Here is a 21625-nt window from a genome sequence, read left to right as displayed (position 1 = left end):
AGAAAAAACACGAGCCGGAAATGTCAAATTTTTTGTTTCACTATCTCTTATCACTGATAACATTATCATTTTTAAATACTTTTTAAATAAATTTTTAAGTTAAGGGGTTTTTTTAAGCTTTTTAGAAATATACTTGGTTAATCTTATTATTTGTTAATTTTACTTATATAATTTTTAAGACAATGTTTATTAAATTTCTTTAAGTCTCTTTTTTAAATATACTTGGTTTATTATATTAATCTCAAAATTTTTGAAATCACGCATTTATATATTTGGCATATCTGTTTTATCTTTTTATTTAAAATTTTTTAATGAAATTTTACTTTTTTTGTAAAAATAAAAGAATTACGTCTTTTTTAAATTACATTAAGTTTGTGTTACGTCCGGTGGACTTAACGTTTTTCTTCTCGTTGTCCTTGTAAAGATAATAATTAAGTAAGAGAAATCGTATTCTAACGGTCGCCGAGAGCAAGAGATGTTTGCAGAGGATCGCTCTATCGTCACGCACAAGTTCGTGAGATATAGCGACAATTTAAAATTTTATTTTTTGAGGAATAATAAATACATCAAACAAATGCATAGTTCCTCATCTGTAAGCTATTTTGAGAGCGACCGTTAGATATAAGTTAGAGATCTGGTGGTCACCGACTTTGAAAACCATGTTTTGAGAAAAATGCGTTTAAAGTTTCAAGTTTAGTTCTACTATTGTTAATAGCCGAATTTTGCACTTTACCTCTAGTCGACAATTCTGGGGCCATATGAGATTCCTTCCACATCAATAACAGCAGTGCTTTGTGAAGACTTTTGTTGACAGCGAGCAATCTTTTCTTCGCGCGTCGCCTTCTGCGCTCGTACTTTGGCCACATTGATGCGCGCTCGGTCTTGATTTTCGCAATATGCAGCACAATTCTTTTATTATCATTAATAAATATGCGGCAGCATCTTCATTAAATGTGTATGCAGCAATATTGGCAGCAATTTGCACAACGTGTGCACCGCTGTGCTGCACTTTTGGCGCTATGCGCCAAATCAGATTGTTCAAACTTTCGTTAACGTTTTGCGTAAATCCACCGACGCATTTCTCCAGTAAATTATCACTAGAAAGTTGTTTTCAAATATTGGACCAATGGCTTTAATCACATCATCGTCCAATGGCGATTTATGTTGATATTGCTCCAATTCGAGCACTCGAACGCTCGATTCCGTTTTACTCAACTCTCTGTAATTCCGGCATTTTTTCAGATATCAACATAAAACTTTCAGGATATATTCTCGAAACTTGAAGCTTCAAGAAAATGTAATAAAAAAAAATCGAATTTTTTTTCCGCTAGGTTGGTGTAACCCCTTAAGTTCTTCGAAGGGGGTGGTAGGAGAGAAGAGTCGAGGAACACTAAGTTCTTCGAAGGTGATAGCTGGAGAGGAGAGTCGAGGAACACTGAGTTCTTCGAAGGTGGTAGCTGGAGAGAAGAGTCGAGGAACACTAAGTGGGAAATTATTTATAAAATAATAGGAACGTGTCTTAAAAAATTAAAACGGAAGAGTAACGTAAAAACAAAGAAAGAAATTGTTATTGTAGGACTTACTCATTACTGGTTCTCGAATAAATCCGTTGGAATCGAAGGGATTTTTTGACCGGATGGAACGGCACTAAAGTTTACTTGCGCACTGATTCTACATGATTACTAACTAACTCTCTTATTAACTGAACTGACTAAAAACTCTAAACGTAACTGAACCTAACTCACAACTAACTACTTTCAACTAACTGATTATTACTGACCATTATTACTACTATTACTACTGACTCTCTTCAAGATTTGGTATTATATATACAGAGTCTTACAAGGGGAGGATCCAGATGTAAGTGGTTCAAATATTCTAATTGGTAGGATTCTTTTGCAGGATTGTGTGGTGGGTGAATTCTACGTTTTCTTATTGGAAAAATAGTTTTTTCTTTTTGACCAATCATACGTTGAGTATACTCTGTCAAAAGTTTCTCTGTTTTCTCCCACATTCTTTCAATTTTATCGAAGGGATCCGACCTATCGAGTAGGTTATCTTCCCTTTGGGTTTAAGAGATAAATAATTTTTTTTATCGTGCTAGACGTGCTACGGTATGGGTTGCAGATGGAGGAAACGGTTATTTATTTTTTGCTTATGTTTAGATACTTTATTGCTCATTTTTTGTGAGGAAACGTGAAACTTTGCTTAGATCCCATGTTTGTTTTTGAATTTCTATCTTCAGAATTTATTATTTGTTGACTCAATATTCAAAAGGAATCGGAATTATTTACTTGGTCGTTTCGTCCATCTATGTTTGTCATTACGTTCCTAACAGATTAATCCTAAACGCGTAAAAAATTATCGGAGACCGTTGAAACGGAATTGTTTTTGTAAAATTATTTGTTCCTCTGACGAAGGGAAATCGTGGAGTCTGCCGGACGTAACAATTCATAACACGTTTGTATAATGTACTGTACATCGATTATATTTTTACTGTACGTGATGAAAAATTGCACTAATAATTTTATATTTATTTACATTAACTTGAAATTTAGTGTTCTTTAAGATGCCGTTTGGTTTTTATATTTCATTTAAACAGGGAAGGAGAAATTATTGTAATTGCGGAATCATGCACAACTGTCTACATGACGGTAAAGGGAGGGGGGGATTTTTCAACAAAATCATTGTAGTAACATTTGTATGAAAACTACAAAAGATGTACTTCATTGTGCAAAAAGTTCCATTTTCGCAGTTTGTCTCTTGGCTCTAAAAAAATTCATGAATAATAAAATTCATGAAAGGTATGTGCTTCCTTAAAGTTAAATAATTGTATAAGTAATGCTATAAGAAAAAGTCATGTAATATTTTTAATATTATAAGAAATAATACGTAGAAACTTACTACTATTGCGTAACCATATAAAATATGTAATTTAATTTTAGTGGAAATTAGAGTAAATGCTTTCCATTGGAAATTCTTCCATTTAAAGAATCTTTATAAACACACATGTCGAAAAATTTATCAATTTTACCGCACTAATTAGATATTTTTTTCACTATCAAAGTATTTAGTATGATAAAAATGAAACAACCGTTTAAAAAACAACAGTTATTCACGTAACTTTTTAAACAAATTCCGATGAAGTAATCAATAAATGTGTAATACACAAAGCGTGCACTATGTATGAAAATGTCGTTTACACGTTTTCAAATAATTTAACTGGAATTGATCACAGGGCCAAAAAGAAAATAAAGATGTCATTAGTGGAATTGTTCAACAGATAAAATTTGTATAAAATGTAAATTATACACACATAATTAATATTCATATTAAATTGACTTAAAAAAAACTGCGCCGCTTCTATGGAAAAAATTTCGAAGAAAACGTAAATAACATTTTCGTTGTGGCTTTGTGCGAAAAATAAATAAAAGGATTCATTGTAACTTGTTCTAGCCTGTAGCTAAACTAATAAAGTTAACAAAAAATAACTATTAAAAATAAGACTAGAGTGTAAAAAACTATAATTGATATAAAAAGCATCTTGAAAAAATCAATTTTGCAACAAATTTTTATAAACAAATTATTGTAAATTGACTGTACAAACTAATTATGCTAATCGGAAAAAATAACGAAAGAAATATTATAATATGTGTATAACATTTTTTGTGTCGTTCTCTCTCTTTGATGATTATGCTAAAAATAAATATGTTTATAACAATTTGTTACAAAATTTTTAAAGCTTAAAAAATCCACACAATAACAAAATTATTACCAAATTATTTAATTTATTTTAATTAATTTTTAAAAATGACATATAATGATGTATATAAAAAATATTAAATATAATAATTTGTTAATATTCTAAATTTTCTAAGTAAAAAAGGTGTCGGTCTCAAAAACGTAATATATATATTTGCATTACGCGAGCGAGCAAGACAGTAAGGGAGGCGAGCGAGATGAGAATAACAACGTGCAAGGAAGCTCGATCCGATTCTTGGGCTTCAGCATGCTGTTATTCTCATCTCGCTCACTTCTATTACTATCTCATTCGTTCTTAATAATCTCTCGCTCGCTCCTTTTACTGTTTCGCTCGTTCTTATTGAATGTCTCGTTCGCTCTTGTATTTTCTCGCTCGCACACATACGAAAAATCAATAACTCTGTTACCGTCATTTCGTTCACATAGCACGGAACACAACCAGGTAGCACGGACGCACACCAAACGAACGATTTTATTGACAGGATCGAAAAGTGGATGTGGTACGTAGTTCTACATCCACGTTTGGCGCTGATGCTACATCCACATTTCGGTCGCACGGAAAAGGCCGCGGTGGCCGCTCTCAGGCTTCTCTCTGGTGATACAAATGTCGGTGTAAACGCATAAAACGCATTTTAGAGAGAATTTAGCAATTGAGCATAACCTCAGTGCTAAAATCTAAAAACCGGTGTGAAAATGTTTTAGTAGGAGACATCAACATGAATTAAATTTGTATTATATTTTTCACAGTACATGCTTAGTACATTCGATGTAAACGCGCCCGTACTAAGGCTTTGGTGCGCACCAAACTTAATACGCGTACTAAAGTTTTGACGATGTAAACTAAGCCATAGAATGGACTGAGCATTGCGATGGGCAAGCGCGCGCCTGCTTTGAAGTGAGAGATACTACACCTGAGGCCTATTTTTGTCTCTCTTGCAAGCTTCTGATTTGTTATTTCGTCCTCCTCCGTGAATAGAGGGGGACGAAATAACAAATCAGAAGCTTGCAAAAGAGACAAACATAGGCCTCAGATGTAGTACCTCTCACTCTAAAGCATACGCGCGCTAACCTATTGCAATGCTCAGTCCATTCTATGGCCGGTATTCATAATCGAATCTTATTTAAAGATCGTCTCAAGCAATGTCTTAAGATGCTAATACGGCTCTGTGATTGGCTGATGGCATCTTAAGACAGTACTTAAGATGATCTTAAATATAAGATCCAACTATGAATACCGGCCTATATGTCGATGGGCCTTATAGTCGGCGAATGACCCAAAAAACGTCGACTAAGAGCCACCGCACAAGCTTTTTTGTAACACGTTACGTTACGTTAAGTGCTCCACAAACCAAAGTTTGTACTTAAAATTAAACTTACATCGACGCGCAAAGAAACTTTTAAGAGCCACCGCACAAGCTTTTTCGTAACACGTTACGTTACGTTAAGTGCTCCATAAACCTAAGTTTGTACTTAAAATTAAACTTACATCAACGCACAAAGAAACTTTTAACGTAAGTTCTTAAGTTCTTACGTTAAGAATTTCTTTGTGCGTTGATTTAAGTTAAATTTTAAGTACAACTTAGGTTCGTATGGAATACTTAACGTAACGTAACGCGTTATGGAAGAGTTTGTGCGGTGGCCCTTATAATCAAAGATGTGCCAATGGCCCCCCACCATGACTGCTATCCACCATCTTGTACCCATATGGGGACTGGATGGGAGCTGGGGCCGGGGGCTGGGATCTGGGGCTGGGGTCTGGAGTAATGGAGATAGTAAACAATGCGAGCCTGCTCCAAGTTGTACGCAGCTATATAACAGATGCAAATTTAATTTTTCTTGTTCTTCCTGAGTGTACCGTCAAAATATAGTGACCCTCGAGAGTGCAGAGATTGAATTACCTTATAATTTCTGACACATATTCCTTTAACCTATACTGCTCAACACAGAGCACTCTCCCCTCTTCCTCGCCCAGGGTGGGTACGCATTGGCGGATAAACCATGTGATTCAAGTGACCAATCAAAATTGTGTTCGCCATTGGCGAATCTTTGATTATAGGTCTTTAGTTCGCGTTAGCACGGATCTACAATAGTGTAGTAAGCCTTATGCCATAAAGAATTAACCAATTATATTCGATTATTTTTCTCATATTCGATTATAATTGGTCAATTTCTTATGGCACAAGGCTTACTACACCTATTGTAGATCCGGCCTAAAGGGCCATCTACAATGGAAAGTCGTAGGCCGTAGCAGTAGTCGTAGAAAATGTCTCCACTTCGTATTGCTTTACTGTTTACAGCCTACAGCAGACATTGAGCCAATTCATTGCGTGCTTACGATGAGCGTTGGGGCATTCGGGATTAATTTTTGGTTGCCTTTCTTTGATGGCCGGCTTGTATGTTATTGCTACGTCGTTTTTATTCTAGACAGCATTGCCGTAGTTTTAGTGCTGTTACGGCTAAAACACTCCATTGTAGATGGCCCTTAAAGCCTCGTCTACAGAAGTCGCAAGCAGCCAGTTTCGACTTGCGACAGCCAATGATTGTTGAGCTTTAACTAGAAACTAGGCGCTCATTGGCAAGTCGCAACTGGCTGCTTGCAACTTGCGATAGCCAATGAGCGCCTAGTTTCTAGTTAAAGCTCGACAATCATTAGCTGTCGCAAGTTGCAACTGGCTGCTTGCGACTTCTGTAGACGAGGCTTTAGGCCTGGGGCTCGATTCTTGAATTTATTCGCAAGAGAAACGTATTCGCAAATTCTGTTCTTACAGAAAAGTTGAAAATTTATTGGCTATCGTATGGCTTTCAACCAATAAACTTGCAACTTTTCTGTTAGAGCGGGTATTTGCGCATACGTTTTCTTGCGAACGAATTCAAGAATCGAGCTCCTGGTCTACAATGGATGTCGCAAGTCGTATCGTAGGAAATTTAACCAATCATGTTCGCTTTTCTTCTCTCTTTCTTCTCTAAGATCAACTATGATTGGCTAGATTTCTTACGACACGACTTACAACATTCATTGTAGACCAGGGGCCCGATTCTTGAAGTCATTCGCAAGAGAAACGTATACGCAAATACTCGCTCTAACAGAAAGTTGTAAGTTTATTGGTTAATAGCCATACGATAGCCAATAAATTTCTAACTTTTCTGTAAGAACAGAATTTGCGAATACGTTTCTCTTGCAAATGAATTCAAGAATAGAGCCCCAGGGGCTCGATTCTTGAATTCATTCGCAAGAGAAACGTATTCGTAAATTCTGTTCTTACAGAAAAGTTGGAAATTTATTGGCTATCGTATGACTTTTAACCAATAAAATTGCAACTTTTCTGTTAGAGCGGGTATTTGCGCATACGTTTCTCTTGCAAATGAATTCAAGAATCGAGCCCCAGGCCTTAATACAAGCTCTATGGCCGGTATTCATAGTCAAATCTTATTTCAAGATCGTCTCAAGCAATGTCTTAAGATGCTAATACGGCTCTGTGATTGGTTGATGGCATCTTAAAACAGTACTTAAGATGATCTTAAATATAAGACCCGACTATGAATACCGGCCTTATGACTTTACATCGTGCTCTCATGTATAACAACTTAGCATGCACCTGCGCGAAAAATGCAGTAAAATGGTGTGGAATAGTGTATATTATTGAATAACTTATAAAATTTTTATTATTTAGAAATTTGACATGAACATTTCTTTGCGCTGTTCATAATACGTATGTGGTAGGGAATAACCATTTTACATTGTATTATGAAAAACAAATAGGCATACAACATATTGATAAACATTGATTGAAGTTTCGTCGCCAAAGAACAAGGTTTCTGCTCTTTTCTGATTATAATATTTAAAGTTTTTAACTTTGCGTGTCACGTGTGCATACATGCGTGTATAGTAAGACGTTGTTACTATTTATAAAGAAAAAGTAGAAGATAAATATTTTCTACTTAAAAGAATGGAAGCGGAGCCATTGGAGTTAGAGGATGGTGAAATCGTTGACGATGAGGTTAGATACTAATTCTTATTTAATATAAGTCTAATATGTATTTCTACATGTTATATACATCGAATAAACTAATCATTTTTCAAAAAATTAATTTAAAAATCTATATTTTCTATGTTTTTATGTACTTATTTTTATCATCTACTTAAGGGGATCCTAAAATCATCTATTTTACCGACATTTTTTATTAAAATAATCTTTTAATTGGCTTTATAGAATCGCAAAACTCTTTTATAGAATTAAAGTACGCACTAAAATCTATAGAAATACGGTTGATTTAATATCAAAAACGAAAAAAATTTTTGGTACATAGAGCTGTCAGTTGATGACAATATTTACTTAGTATACAAAATCTCCGATATATATGTACAAAATGAAACCGTATTCTTCTAGGGATAACATATATGAACAATATCATGTAATTCAAACTAAGATTGAAAGTCTAAAAAAAAAGATTAGTTTCATACTTTTTATAACTGCAATCTAGATATAATAGGTTAGAAAAAGAGCCTGAAAAACATTTTGTTGATTCTCGGTCCAGTTCATATGATGATATTAGGCCTGTTCTTTTTCGCTGCATTGCTGCACTGATGTAATAAGTTAGAATGAGAAAAATATATATATTTGTCTTTATCCTGTTGCACCAGTGCAGCAGCATAGCGAAAAAAAACAAGCCAATTAATACGTATACTTTAATTCTGGAAAAGAATTTTCGAACCTGTAGAAGAAATACATACGAAATCTTCTATGAAAGAGTATCCATATAGCCATAAATTACGTAGTGTAGGCTGAGGGCACACTAAACACCTACCAAAAAAAAAAACATACGAAATCTTATTAATGGTATGCACAAATGACTCTATGGCTGCGTTCCGATATTCACTGCCAGTACTGAAAATCTATAGTTTACATCGCATATACTGTAGATTTTCAGTACTGACAGTAAATATCGGAACACAGCCTATATTTGACCCCGATCAAGTTTGACAGGCACATTAGGAGCCCCTTAATTTGAATTTATTGCAAATGTACCGCATTAATATAAAACAAGACAGAACAAAGCGAGATGTAACGTGTTGATGAAAGGAAGATGTTAAATTTTAGCTATTTTTTGGCCAACATAAAAAGAAATTCCGAAATATACAAATTATATTTTATTAAAGAACTTAAGCTGAATTGAAGTGGTATACAGTAATCATAAATTAATCTTCAAATCGATAAATGTTTTAAACATATCAATAAAGTAGATTGCCTATAACAGTCTGCATTGGATCTTGGTGATAAACATAATTTTTCTATTAATTTAATATTCTCAGCTCATATAAACTGTGTACCAACAATTTCGTTGATCTTGAAACACACTTACTAAGCTAAATACAGATACTCAAGAACATCTTAAAATCCTCCCATTCCTGAAAAACTGAAAATAAATTTATTGGGAAAACTAATACCTTAGCTAGGGTTTCAACCTGGATCTCCCATAATTCCGTAGAAGTGTCCTAGCCAATTTGACTATCAATGACGAATATATTACTCGATTTTGTTTAAGAGAGTATATATACCTAAACAAAGCCTAACTTTGTGTAATTTGTTCTGGAAAAATGGAAAAACATGAATAAGCTATATTTATTCTTAAGAACAATGGATAAAATCACTATATTTTGACCTCAATAATGGAACTTTTTTACGCATGTTTTCCTATATCTTGGATATACTGAAATCACATTATTTTCAAGGAATATTGATGGGAAAATATTGAAAATTGTATTTAAATTGCAGTTTTGCTCTTAGCATCAACTCAGGATTAACAACATGGATATATGCATGTGTGTGTGTGTTAAAAATTTTGTTCTTTTATTATTCAATTGTTAATTCATCAATGTCATCATCATTGTAATATTCTTTGATATTAATTTGACATTCAGATCCATAGTTATACAAGTAACTTTAGTGAAGCAGTAACAATCAGAAGGAGAACTGGAACATGAAAAAACATTTCTCACATAAAAAGCACTTTGCAAAAATTAGTTTTACAACTAATTGTTATAAACAAATTGAAAACTGAGTAAAGGAAAACTAGTTGTGCCCATCAATTTTACAGAAAATATTACTAAAAAACTTTCTTGAATCTTATTCTATTTGTGCAAAAAATAATAAACAATTTAAAATATTGAAATCTATTGAAATGTCCTGCTATTCCATAGCTAGATCAATATATAGTTAAACCAGATTTTATTCTTATTGATAATTTATATTACATGAAAAAATGAATATGTTTAATAAAAATGAATAAATGAAAGAATTTGATTTGATTTCTGTAAGATAAAATAATATATATGTAATTTAGATATCCTGGGTAAGAGAATTATATTGAGTTCAGTGATCAGATGAATACCAAGGATCTAAAATTCAAAATTGTCATAAGATTGATTTATTGAGATTGTACTGGATTTCCTATAACATGGATAAGAATGCCTGGTTATCTAAAGTTAGCAGCGTTCTGAGATTATATAGTGCATGTAATGTATTCTATATAGAAATCGAAATGCAGTTACTTTCAGATCGCCAGGTATTCCTATCTGTGTGTATACATTGCAATACATTTTAATTTTGACAAAACTAAAATTATTAAATTGTACGACATGTAACAACACACCAAAGATGACCTAATAGCGGGATCTAAATATTTGTGAATTTATTATTGGGAATTATTTAATGTATTCGCACTTATATATATCCAGCATGGCTTTTACTCTCCTTAAAATTGTTTTGTTTTTAAGTCTAATAAGTTTTTATATGAATTATCTATATTTTGGTTATTATACAAGTTAATTTTTTATAATTTTTAATTATATTATAGATTTTTTACAATAACTATTACTATTTTAAATGTAGGTTGAAATTGACTATAGAAATAGACTCCATGTAGGAACTATGCTAACTATTGTAACTGTTACAAAATCTGCATTTTCACATAATGTGATTGATCAATTGATAAATTAAGCAACTATGTATACTATTCCGAATATATGATACGGAATATATATACTATTCAAAGAATTCAAGAACATTGAAAAACATGTTTTTTCCATTTTTTTTACATTTCTATTTTAAAGGTATATAATTTATACATCTCAAAATTTCTTTATATTGACAAAAAAATTACTAAAACTTTATATTATTTTTTAAACGTTTACTTCAAGTATTAGATAAGTTTAAGTATTTAAATAAATTCATAACATTTATTGCGGCAAATTTAAATTGCACATTAAAAAATTAAAATATTATATGACTGTGTTAACTAATGTCACAATGTTAACTAATACAAACCATGTTTTTTTTTTACACATTATATCTTTTTTACACAATATATCTTTTATACTGTGTGTCCCTTTATGAATTACACATTATATCCAAAAATTATTTTTTTTCCGTCAAACAAAGTTATTTCTTATATATTTTTGAATGTTGAAAACAATGTTGCAAACAAAATTTAATAATACGTTAGGTTTCTGAAAAAAAAAAATTTTTTTTTTTTGGTAATGTTTTAATTTTTTGCAGAAAAGATTAACGTTACCTTTTTTAAAAATATAGTTGGTTATGGATATATTGATTATTTTCTTTAAAAAATACATATTTTATTATTTTTTATTAGAATTAAAACCTGTTACTTTTTAATTAAAATCTTTTTTAAAGAAAGTTTTAAATGTCAAAAAAAACATTTTATTGTATTAAACCTTAATTATTTTGGAAACTTGACTGATAAAATTGTGCTGATAAAAATTGATTTGTTTTATCATTTTTAACATCTTAAAATCTATTTAAAAAACGTAGAAAATTTAAAAAAATATTTTTGTAAAAGTTTCATATAATTATCATTATTTTATGTATGTAACTTATTTTAAGATTAAATATATTTTTTTATTTTTTATCTTTTTTGTACAGGCTGATGTTTTTGCAACTTACAAAATTTTGGAAAGACCTCATGTAAAGCAACCACCTGTCCCAGACACATGTACAAAAATGCGATACAGTGATGAATCTGACGACTCTGCAGATTCCGAAAGTGATTCTGATTCAGATTCCGCACACGCTAATGTTAAAAAACCTAAGCTTAAATTGAAGAAGAATAAGTCTTTTTGGAAGGATTCAACAACTAAGAATGATAAATATAGAGTATGGTGTACTCAGATGCAGGAGGAATCTTTGACTGAAGACTTAACATTGTGCGGTGTTACAAAGAAGTTGTATCAAGAACGCAGTATTGAAAGTTACAACTTTACTCTAAGATACTCAGAAAATGGCAGAGAACCTCGTAATAACAGTTCTGACGAAGAGAAAGATAATGAACATAGATTAACTAATAAAAGGACAAATTCAGATCGGCGTGATATAAAATTTAAATTAGGAAAAAGGAGAAATTCTGCTATGGATTCAGACAATCAGAAAGGTTCAGTTAGAATAATAGCGGATTTATCCACAACTGCGGATTCAACAGACGCTGACGTCGCTACTGACATCACCTGTAAACTTAAAGAAAGAAAAGATGTCCTTATAAGTAAGAAAATATATGTTTTAGAAAACATTTGATACCATAATTGCCATGGATAACTAAATTGTATTTATTTAATTAACATATTTTTTTCTTTTAAATCAAGCCATAGAAATTTCCATAAAAATAATACAAATCTTTTTTATTAAAACTAGAACTGTAGGTAACAAAGTTAAAAGTTAAAAAATTTTTAACTTTGTTTTTAAATAGCTAATTTTTTATTTTACTAGTTTTTTCACTAGTTTTTAAAACACATAAATTTTAACTTCATTTCCTAAATTACAAAATTTATCAATGTAAAAGAAAAAAGCATTTTCCTAAAAAAAATAATTCTTTGTTACTTTACATAAATTTATTTTATAAATGAAATATTAAATGTATTTAATAATTTATATTATAATTTTGTTATTTAAAGTATACTAATTAAAAAAAACTATGGTATGCTTATTTAATAAATAATGCTTTTTAACTTAGTTTAAAAAATATTAATTTAGCCAATTAAAAATACATAGAGAGGAAAATGCATAGAAAAATTACATAGAAAAATTGGATAGAAGAAAAAATCATTGAAGTATTTTATGCATTTACCTTTTATGCACTTTAATCTTTATCTATAATTAAAACGAAAATTATTATTTCAGTTTGATTATAACGATAATGACGATCGATCAATATTATGTGAAATCAATGTTTCACCATAAAAATTACTTTGTAAAAGTAACAAAACTTGATAAAAATTATTATTACTGTTACTTGGAACAATTCATTACTTTTATTTGTTTTTTTTTCCATGAAATTATAATGATTTCTTTTTTCTCTGATGGTAAATCACAACATGGTTTATATGCATATTTTGTATGTTTATAAAATAACAATAAAAGTAACAATAAAATTTGTTACCATTATTGTAAAAATGTAAAGACGTTACCATTATTATTAGAGACAGAAAAAGTAACGATTGTTCATAATAATTGACCAAAAAAGTAATGGTAACAAGAGCATGTTATTTATCAAATCATGCAATTGATTAATTAATTATGTCAACTTGTAATAATTTTTTAAAAAGAAATTTTTTACAATTTAGGTAAACGATATCTTTTACGATTTGTGTATAATAAATACTAAAACTATTTACATTTATTTAAATATGTATTCCATTTATAATATGTTTTACATATACAGAACGGGTTGTGGATATAATTGGTAAACAGAAAGCCATCGATTTTTTCCAAAAAACAAAGAAGATTGAAGAAGATGGTGGAATGTTAATAATGAATGGATCTCGTAGAAGAACTGCTGGCGGAGTATATCTTTGGTTAGTGAAAAATGACAAACATATTCCTCAAGAAAAAATCAGGGAAATATTTTATTACGACCAAAAAGAAGGTGAACAAAGAAAGAAAACTGGTGATTCAGGACGACAAAAGACACAGGAATTAATAAGAAATTTTGAAGGTATAATATATTTATTTCAAATAAAATAATAGGTTTTTATATAAACAAAATAATGCAAATATGTAATTTGCCTCCATGTTACAGATGGATCCGAAAAGGATTTACCAGCTTTATTAACAAGAGCAGAACTTTCGACACGACAAATCGCGGAGGAAGCAAGATTGCGACGGGGTGAGGGCATGGACAGAATGCCAGTAGATTCCGATCGCACGGTATCAAACCCACCACCTAGTCCTGTAACAGATGATCCAGATCATTCTGAACATCCATTGGTACAGAGACAGGTTCAAGATTATACCGATGATTTTCTTGACATAGGAGTGGATATAGATAGTATGGAAGTACTCTAAAATTACATACTCAATTTTGTTTGCACATACTTTACAATACAGTGACTTGTACAAATAAAATGTAATCAATCGCACGAAGAATACATTATATGTATAATTTGTATAAGTTGTATATTACATAAATATTCATAAATAACAAATAGACTGAAAATAATGATTAAAAATTATATTTGACTTAAAAAAAGAAAAAAGTTTACGTCAAGATTAAAAAATAATCAAATGTTATACCCTTCCTAAAACAAAAAAATAATGCATTTTTTAAATAATTTTAGTTTAAAGAGTAATTATACGGTTTAGGCTCCTCAAATATTACTGTATTTATGTTCATTTGACACAGTTTTACATCAAACAAATGAAATAAGCGTTGCTATACCCTAGAAATTAATGCCAGATTTGGCTTACTTGACCACATTAACCCTTTTAGGGGCGGTGGGAAGTATACTTCCCACTTTATTTTCTTTGGTTTTTTCGATACAACTGAGGTCTGTTGCATCGCATAATCGTGAAATAAACTGTTCTATATTTGTTAATGATAGAACTATGCACTACTATAACAGTTTTGCATCAATCATGTATTTTGCAATTGTTGTCAAACAATAATGAAAAATGCTCTTTTTTCATAAATAATAAATTCGTTCTAGAAGTCTCTTAAATGTAAATAAGCTTTCAGATCATAATTTTAAATTCTAGAGATGACAAACTAAGTCATATTAAGTTGAAGTTGCAGAAAATATATTGTTACTATTTTGTATTCAACAAAATATATTGCAAAAATGCTATTTTCAGCATATGAAATTCATTTACTTAATTTATAAGTTAGTTGTATAGAATTTCGTACTTAATGGTTATTTGGGTTGTTAATTATGAAAATGACTTGAAAAATGTAAAATTCAAAATGGCGGCTACAAAATATCGAATAAAATAATTTCAAGAATATAATTCCGGGAATTTTTTTATCGAAAATTATGAATTTTAGCGAAAAACCGAAAGAGGTCTTTTTTATTACAAATTTTGTGAATATGGCTATATTTTTTTATCCTCAAATTTTGAATTTTTATGTTCGGCATCCGCCATATTGGATCCACCATTTTGAATTTTTAAATTTTGATCTTGAATTTGGTTTTAGCATGATCTAAAACACAGACGCGACAAGATTTATTCGACATAATTGCTAAAAAAAATGTGCCCCTTAAAAGATTAAGGGCATTTTCCAGCAAGTAACACAAAAGACAGTGAATTATTGTATCCTTGTTGTTTGTTAATTTAAACAAACAACAGGATAAAATAATTCATTGTCTTAAAGGATGAAATAATTTACTGTTATACTGCGTCCTGTGTCACTTGCTGGAAATGCCATAAATCGACATGCTTACGAATTAACTGCAATAATGTATTATAAATGCGTGGATCTCTGTAAGCACGTGAATGCTTGCACAAATACGTATATACATACACGAACAAATAAGATATTAAAAGGTAATTATTTTTAAAATATTTTAAAATATATTAAATATTTCTATATAATTAAAACTTTTTTAAAAAAGGTATAAAAAAGCGCCAAGTACGCGCGCTCCTCAAAAATCTATTTTTGTACAAAATTTTAATTTGGCACTACAAATGTACGAAATTTTAATAAAATTCTCTTTTTCCCCAAAAACAACAAAAAGTTTATTTTCTCTACAAAAGTAATGATATGAAGAAAATGCGCCAACCATGAAAATGGATGTTCATACGAACTAAAACATCCACTTCTACAAATAATTATTTGTACAAATATTACAAATAAATATTTTAAAACAAATTTTACTACAAAAACTTGGCGCCGCTAAACCGAATAATTTGCTTTAATACAAAATCGCTTTCTTAAAATTTAACTTACATAATAAAATAATAATTACTTAAAATTTCAATTTTTTTTAATAGAAATTGCAATGGCATTATATGACGTAACGTTATACACGTACGCATAAGAGAGAGAGAGAGAGAGAGAGAGAGAGAGAGAGAGAGAGAGAGAAAGATTGATTGATTGATTGATCTTTTATTAGCTTTCTCAGCTATTTTCAATACATATATATACAATTTTATGCTACATCATTAAAAACAAATTCTTTTAGCATTCGTTTAAACATTTCTAAACGATTACAATGTTTAACTTCGTGTGGTAATGCGTTGTACATTAACACACCCTCATAAAATAAACTTTTTTGCGCGCTTCTTGTTTTTCGGAATTCAATAACAATATCCCGTGTCTGCCTAGTTTCGCGTTCTCCCTCTACTATTCTAAGTCTATTACTAAATTGCTCCGGCATCATATTATTTAAGATCTTAAAAATAAATATGCACATATTGTAATACAGCCTTTGTCTTATGGTCATAAATTGCAACGCTTGGTGCATACATTTAACTTTGGTACGTTTGTCACATTGCAATATGACTCTCATAGCTCTATTTTGCGCTATTTGGAGCCTACTTAACTGTGTATCTCCCATATCTATTAGTAGCGTTGCACAATACTCAAAATGAGGTGCTATAATTGTCTTGTATATCGTACATCTAGTGTAAGCCGAGATAAAGTTCCCTATTCTATTTAAAAAACTTATTTTCTTCCCTATTTTCTTTAGCATGTAATCACAGTGAATCTAACGCTGAATCTAAGTCTATCATCAATAATTATGCCCAAGTACTTTATTATTTCTACGCGCTCAATCTCATTTCCATCCAAACATCTCACAATAGTATTGCCTCTCAATTCTTTCCTTATACCTCTAACTAACATATATTTTGTTTTCCCCGTATTCATCTTCAGTTTATTAATATTCATCCATTCCTCCACTACGTTAAATGCAATATTCAATTTCCTCTCTATTTCCGCACTACTCTCACCTGTTACATATATTAACGTATCGTCCGCAAACATTTTTATATTACACACATCCGAGCAAACGTTAACAATATCATTCATATATATTATAAATAACAATGGGCCCAATACCGAACCCTGGGGCACTCCGTATTCCGTAGTCAGTACCTTAGACCATCTATCATTAAATTGAACTTGTTGCATTCTATCTTTTAAGTACGACCTAAACCATTCTAGAACTGTTCCTGTAATACCATACTGGTATAATTTCTCTAATAATCTTCCTCTATCAATTGTCTTGAAAGCCCGTTTAAGATCTACAAAAATAACTCCTACTATTTGTCTCTCGCTAATAATCAATTTCCATTCATCTATAACTGTTTGAATTGCTGTTTCACACGAATAATTTTTCCTAAAGCCCGACTGATGTTCCGTTATAATATTATTACTTTCTAGGTAGACCTCAATTTGCTTTTTAACTATTATCTCTAATACTTTTTCATATATTGGTAATATATTAATAGGCCTATAATCACTTGCCCTCTTAGGTTTCTCTACTTTTGGTATTGGAATTATCGTGGATGTTTTCCATTCTTTCAAGAAACAACCCTTACTCAATGACTTATTTATTATATCACAATATTCCTCTTCTATGACACAAAATACCGTTTTTAATATATCGCTAGTTATTCCTTCTTCTGTACCTTAATTCCCTAATGATTTTTCTTACTTGTTCTGTCGTAATTGATTCAAATTTTTCTAGCTCTCCCATCTTTTCAATACAATAAATAGTTCTCTTATTTGTGCTCGTTGTATAATTCTTATCAATAGATTTTATTATGTCTTTAATACTTTGTATATAATATAAGTTAAATTTATCAGCTATATCACACTCTATATTATTGTCTAATATTTCAAAATCTATTTTTCCTACAACTTTCGCGCCTGTAATGTCTTTAGGGTTGCAACAGAAATGAAATGCACTAGATAGTTGAACGAAGATATATTGATTCATTGCCATTCACAAACGTACTGCCGAATCCCCGTGCGGATAGCTCGCTCTTTCCTCGTCACGCGCTCGCCACACCGCCGACGGCTGATTCATTCACGCGCGCCTGTTTGCTGCGCCGCTCACACACACACACATACACTACAGCGCCTATTGGTCCTCCTCTAATAATTTCTTTTAATGATTTCCACATAGTTGTGGGATTGTTACTATTATGATCAATCATGTTTTCATAATATTCTTTTTTCTTTGTTCTAATTAAACTAACTACTGCATTTCTTTCTATTTTAAATTGTTGCCAGTTTTGTTCCGTGCTATCGTACAGTGCTTTTCTATAAGCCTCATCTCTTCTAGTCGCTAGCTCTTCTATTTCCTTTAAATACCATTTTTTCCCTTCCCATATTTTCGGTATTCTAAAAATTTTCTTAGGTGCTGAGATGTCTATCGCATCTACAATACTATTAATTAAATTCTTTGCCTTTACATTAATATCTAACTCATTAATATATAAATCATATCTTTTTTCTAAATTACTCTCCACTAGCTTAATAAACTCATGCGCATTATATCTACTATAATCCCTGCCACTAAATTCTTTATATTTATTTACAGTCTTGTTCGTATTTATCACGACTTTTATCCACGCATGATCCGTTATCTTAGGTTCGTACTTGACTTCTACATTTATATCTTTATTCGCAAAAACTAGATCTATAATTGTTTTACTATTTTCGGTAACTCTCGTTGGTTTATCCACATATTGCTTCATACCTAGACTTTGCATAGTCGTTAGTAGTTTATTTGTATAATAAGAGTTTGTCATACAATCTATATTAAAGTCTCCTAATATTATACACTCTTCTTTTATCGTTAATTCTTCTACTATCTCCTCTAAGAATCCTATAAACTCTCCATGTGACGCACTCGGTGAATGATATATTACCATTAACACTCCTTTAAATAATTTTTCTTTCACTTCTATTGCAACGCACCACACAATCCTTTCTAATTTTTTCAATACTACTATTTCATACTTGATATCATCTCTTACATACAGAGCAACCCCCCCTGTATTTCTATTTTCCGCGTCGCATCTAACCACACTGTATCCCGGTACACTTATTTCACTGTCTTCAATTTCCGCAATCAGTCTCGACTCCGACAATGCAATAACTGCCGGATTTAATTTCTTCATAATCTGATGCTGTATCTCGTCCTTATGTGCCATTAAACTTTGCGCATTTGTATACAGTATATGTTCCTCTTCCTTCTGTGATTGCTATTTCGCATCCTCCCAGCCGGCCCTTCTCTTTTCCTCTTGTAGAACTCTTTTGAACGTCGGATATTCCGGGCTCAATGCATCGTGATCATCTTTTATCTTCAAGTTATACGTTTGGTTTTTATACATACAATTTACACATTTCTTCTCATTTGTTGTACACTCATTTGATTTGTGATTACCTGCACATTTATGGCATGCTTCATTTCGCGTACAGTATTTCGCAAAATGGTGATAGCCCCAGCAGAGAGAGAGAGAGAGAGAGAGAGAGAGAGAGAGAGAGAGAGAGAGAGAGAGAGAGAGGAGAGAGAAGGGAGAGAGGGATAGAGTGCACAGGGATGAGAGGAGAGACTTGAACGAGGGATCTAGTGCCTCGATGTCTAGCAGAGTTTTCTCTGGGTTATAGAGGTAGATGTGACAGTCGCTGTCCGCGGTGATCGATTTGTAGAGGTGCTCTTTAGAGTCGGTTCTGTCTCGCTTTCTGCTCTTTCTCGTTCTTTGCTCTCTTTCTCTCTGGTACTCCTCCTTGTCAATTGAGCCTATTTGCCGTCTTTGACCCTCTTTCTCTCTCGTGTCCTCATCTTCGCTTAGCTCTTTCTCTTCTCCTCATCTCTTCTCTTCTTGAGGCTCCTCTCCGATCCGTCTCTTCTCTCTTCTCTTTTTCGCTTTTCTACTTTCCCTGTCCTCTCTTTCCTCTCCTCCGTCTCTCTCTCGGCTCTCCTATCTCTATATCTCTGCCCTTGCCTCTCTCATCGCTAGAGAGTTGTAGAGTCTTTATTCAACATATGCACGCATAAGGTTCGATTGTTCCCACATCTTTGGGCACTAAACTTATCTATTAAGTAAATGTACAAGTTTGTTTTTATTTATTTAAGAAAAGAAATGAAGATAGACACCTATTTGATAGGTAAGTTTACCAAGAAATTGGAACAATTGGCTTTACCCAATCAGCAAGCAATATTTTTTAATGTTTTTCAAATATTTATTTTTAATTATTTTTACATTATTAATGTTTATTGTACAAATAATATTTATTTAATATTTATTTAATATTTATTATATATAAATTATTTATTTTAAACAACAATTTAGAAAAAAAATTTATGAAATGTTTATTTAAAGTTTATTTAATATTTAAAATAATTAATATTTATTAAAAATAATAGTTAAAAAATTATTTACGCAATATTTATTTAATGTTTATTTAATATTTATTTAATATTTATTTTATATTAAAAAAATATCTAAAATAAAACTTGAAAAAATATTTATTTAATATTAATTTAATATTTATATTTCAATCATTAATTAGTTAAAATAATGATTTAGGACAAATATTTATATAATATTTAATTAATATTTATTTAATATATTGATTTTACATTTTAATAAATCGTTTAAAATAATATTTGCGTAATATTTTATTTATTTAATGTTTATGTAATATTTATTTCATCTTTAAAATAATATTTAAAGTAATACTTTAAAAATATTTTTTTAATATTAATATAATATTTATGTTACAACCCAGCAAACACAAAGTTACATGTAACGTGCTTGTTAGTTGTAATTTCTCACTCAACAATGTAATTGTAATATAACACGTGTGTAATATTACAATTACATTGTTGAGTGGGAAATTACAACTAACAGGAACGTTTGATGGGAATGATTAATTATTTGAAATCATAATTTAGGACAAATATTTATATAACGTTTAATTTATATTTATTTCATATTAATTTAACAATTTAATAAATTGTTTAAAATAATATTTATATAACATTTATTTAATGTTTATGTTATATATTTATCTTTATCTTTAAAAAAATATTTAAAATATTTTATATTTATTTATCTGATATTGATTTAATATTTAAGTTACAATAATTATAATAATTTAAGACAAATATTTATATAATATTTAATTAATGTTTATTTATTATTAACTAATATTTTAATAAATTGTTTAAAATAATATTTACGTAACATTTATTTAATGTTTATGTAATAATTATTTTGCATTTAAAAAGTTGTTTAGAATAATATTTTAAAAAATATTTAAACCCAGTGAACACATTTTATAGCGGCAATATAACATGGAAGTTACATGTAATTTAACATTGTTATTCTTGCGATATGTAGGTGCTATCCCAGATAGCACAGGACGTCCTCAGGATCATCCTGAATATGTCCCGGGATGTCCTGGGATCTTGTCAGGATATAATAGTTGTATTATTGTAAATATTTTATGTATAAATTTGACTTCTAAAGTAAGTTTAGAATGTTAAATTCTGTAATAGTATTAATATAAATTGAAATTTTACTCATGTCTTGAGGACATCCTTGGGATGTCCTGAGGA

General features: G+C 30.7%; 1 protein-coding gene across 2 annotated transcripts; it reads left to right on the top strand.

Moving 5' to 3' along the window:
- Positions 1–7327: 7327 nt before the first annotated feature.
- LOC105833990 (phosphorylated adapter RNA export protein) lies at positions 7328–14269 on the top strand. 2 transcript variants are annotated; one of them, XM_012676162.3, is made up of 4 exons: positions 7328–7574; positions 11703–12315; positions 13492–13764; positions 13849–14269. In XM_012676162.3, exons 2-4 carry the CDS (start codon positions 11781–11783, stop codon positions 14112–14114), a joined length of 1074 nt encoding a protein of 357 aa, XP_012531616.1. In that variant the 5' UTR covers positions 7328–7574; positions 11703–11780; the 3' UTR covers positions 14115–14269. The 2 variants fall into 2 exon arrangements, with proteins under 2 accessions (XP_012531616.1, XP_012531606.1); XM_012676152.3 differs by having other exon boundaries at positions 7328–7760.
- The last annotated feature ends 7356 nt before the right edge of the window (positions 14270–21625 follow it).

The sequence above is a fragment of the Monomorium pharaonis genome, chromosome 8 (genome assembly GCF_013373865.1).
Source record: "Monomorium pharaonis isolate MP-MQ-018 chromosome 8, ASM1337386v2, whole genome shotgun sequence".
Classification (NCBI taxonomy): domain Eukaryota; kingdom Metazoa; phylum Arthropoda; class Insecta; order Hymenoptera; family Formicidae; genus Monomorium; species Monomorium pharaonis.
The sequence above is the reverse complement of the archived record's forward strand: the minus strand, read 5'-3'. Positions and strand labels throughout refer to the sequence as shown.

Bases quoted from the DNA above. Each gene is read 5' to 3' on its own strand.
- LOC105833990 (XM_012676152.3), top strand. From the start codon at position 7,710: ATGGAAGCGGAGCCATTGGAGTTAGAGGATGGTGAAATCGTTGACGAT. The intron at 7,761-11,702 runs GTTAGATACTAA...TTTTTTGTACAG, and splicing joins GTGAAATCGTTGACGATGAG to GCTGATGTTTTTGCAACTTA. The intron at 13,765-13,848 runs GTATAATATATT...TCCATGTTACAG, and splicing joins ATTAATAAGAAATTTTGAAG to ATGGATCCGAAAAGGATTTA.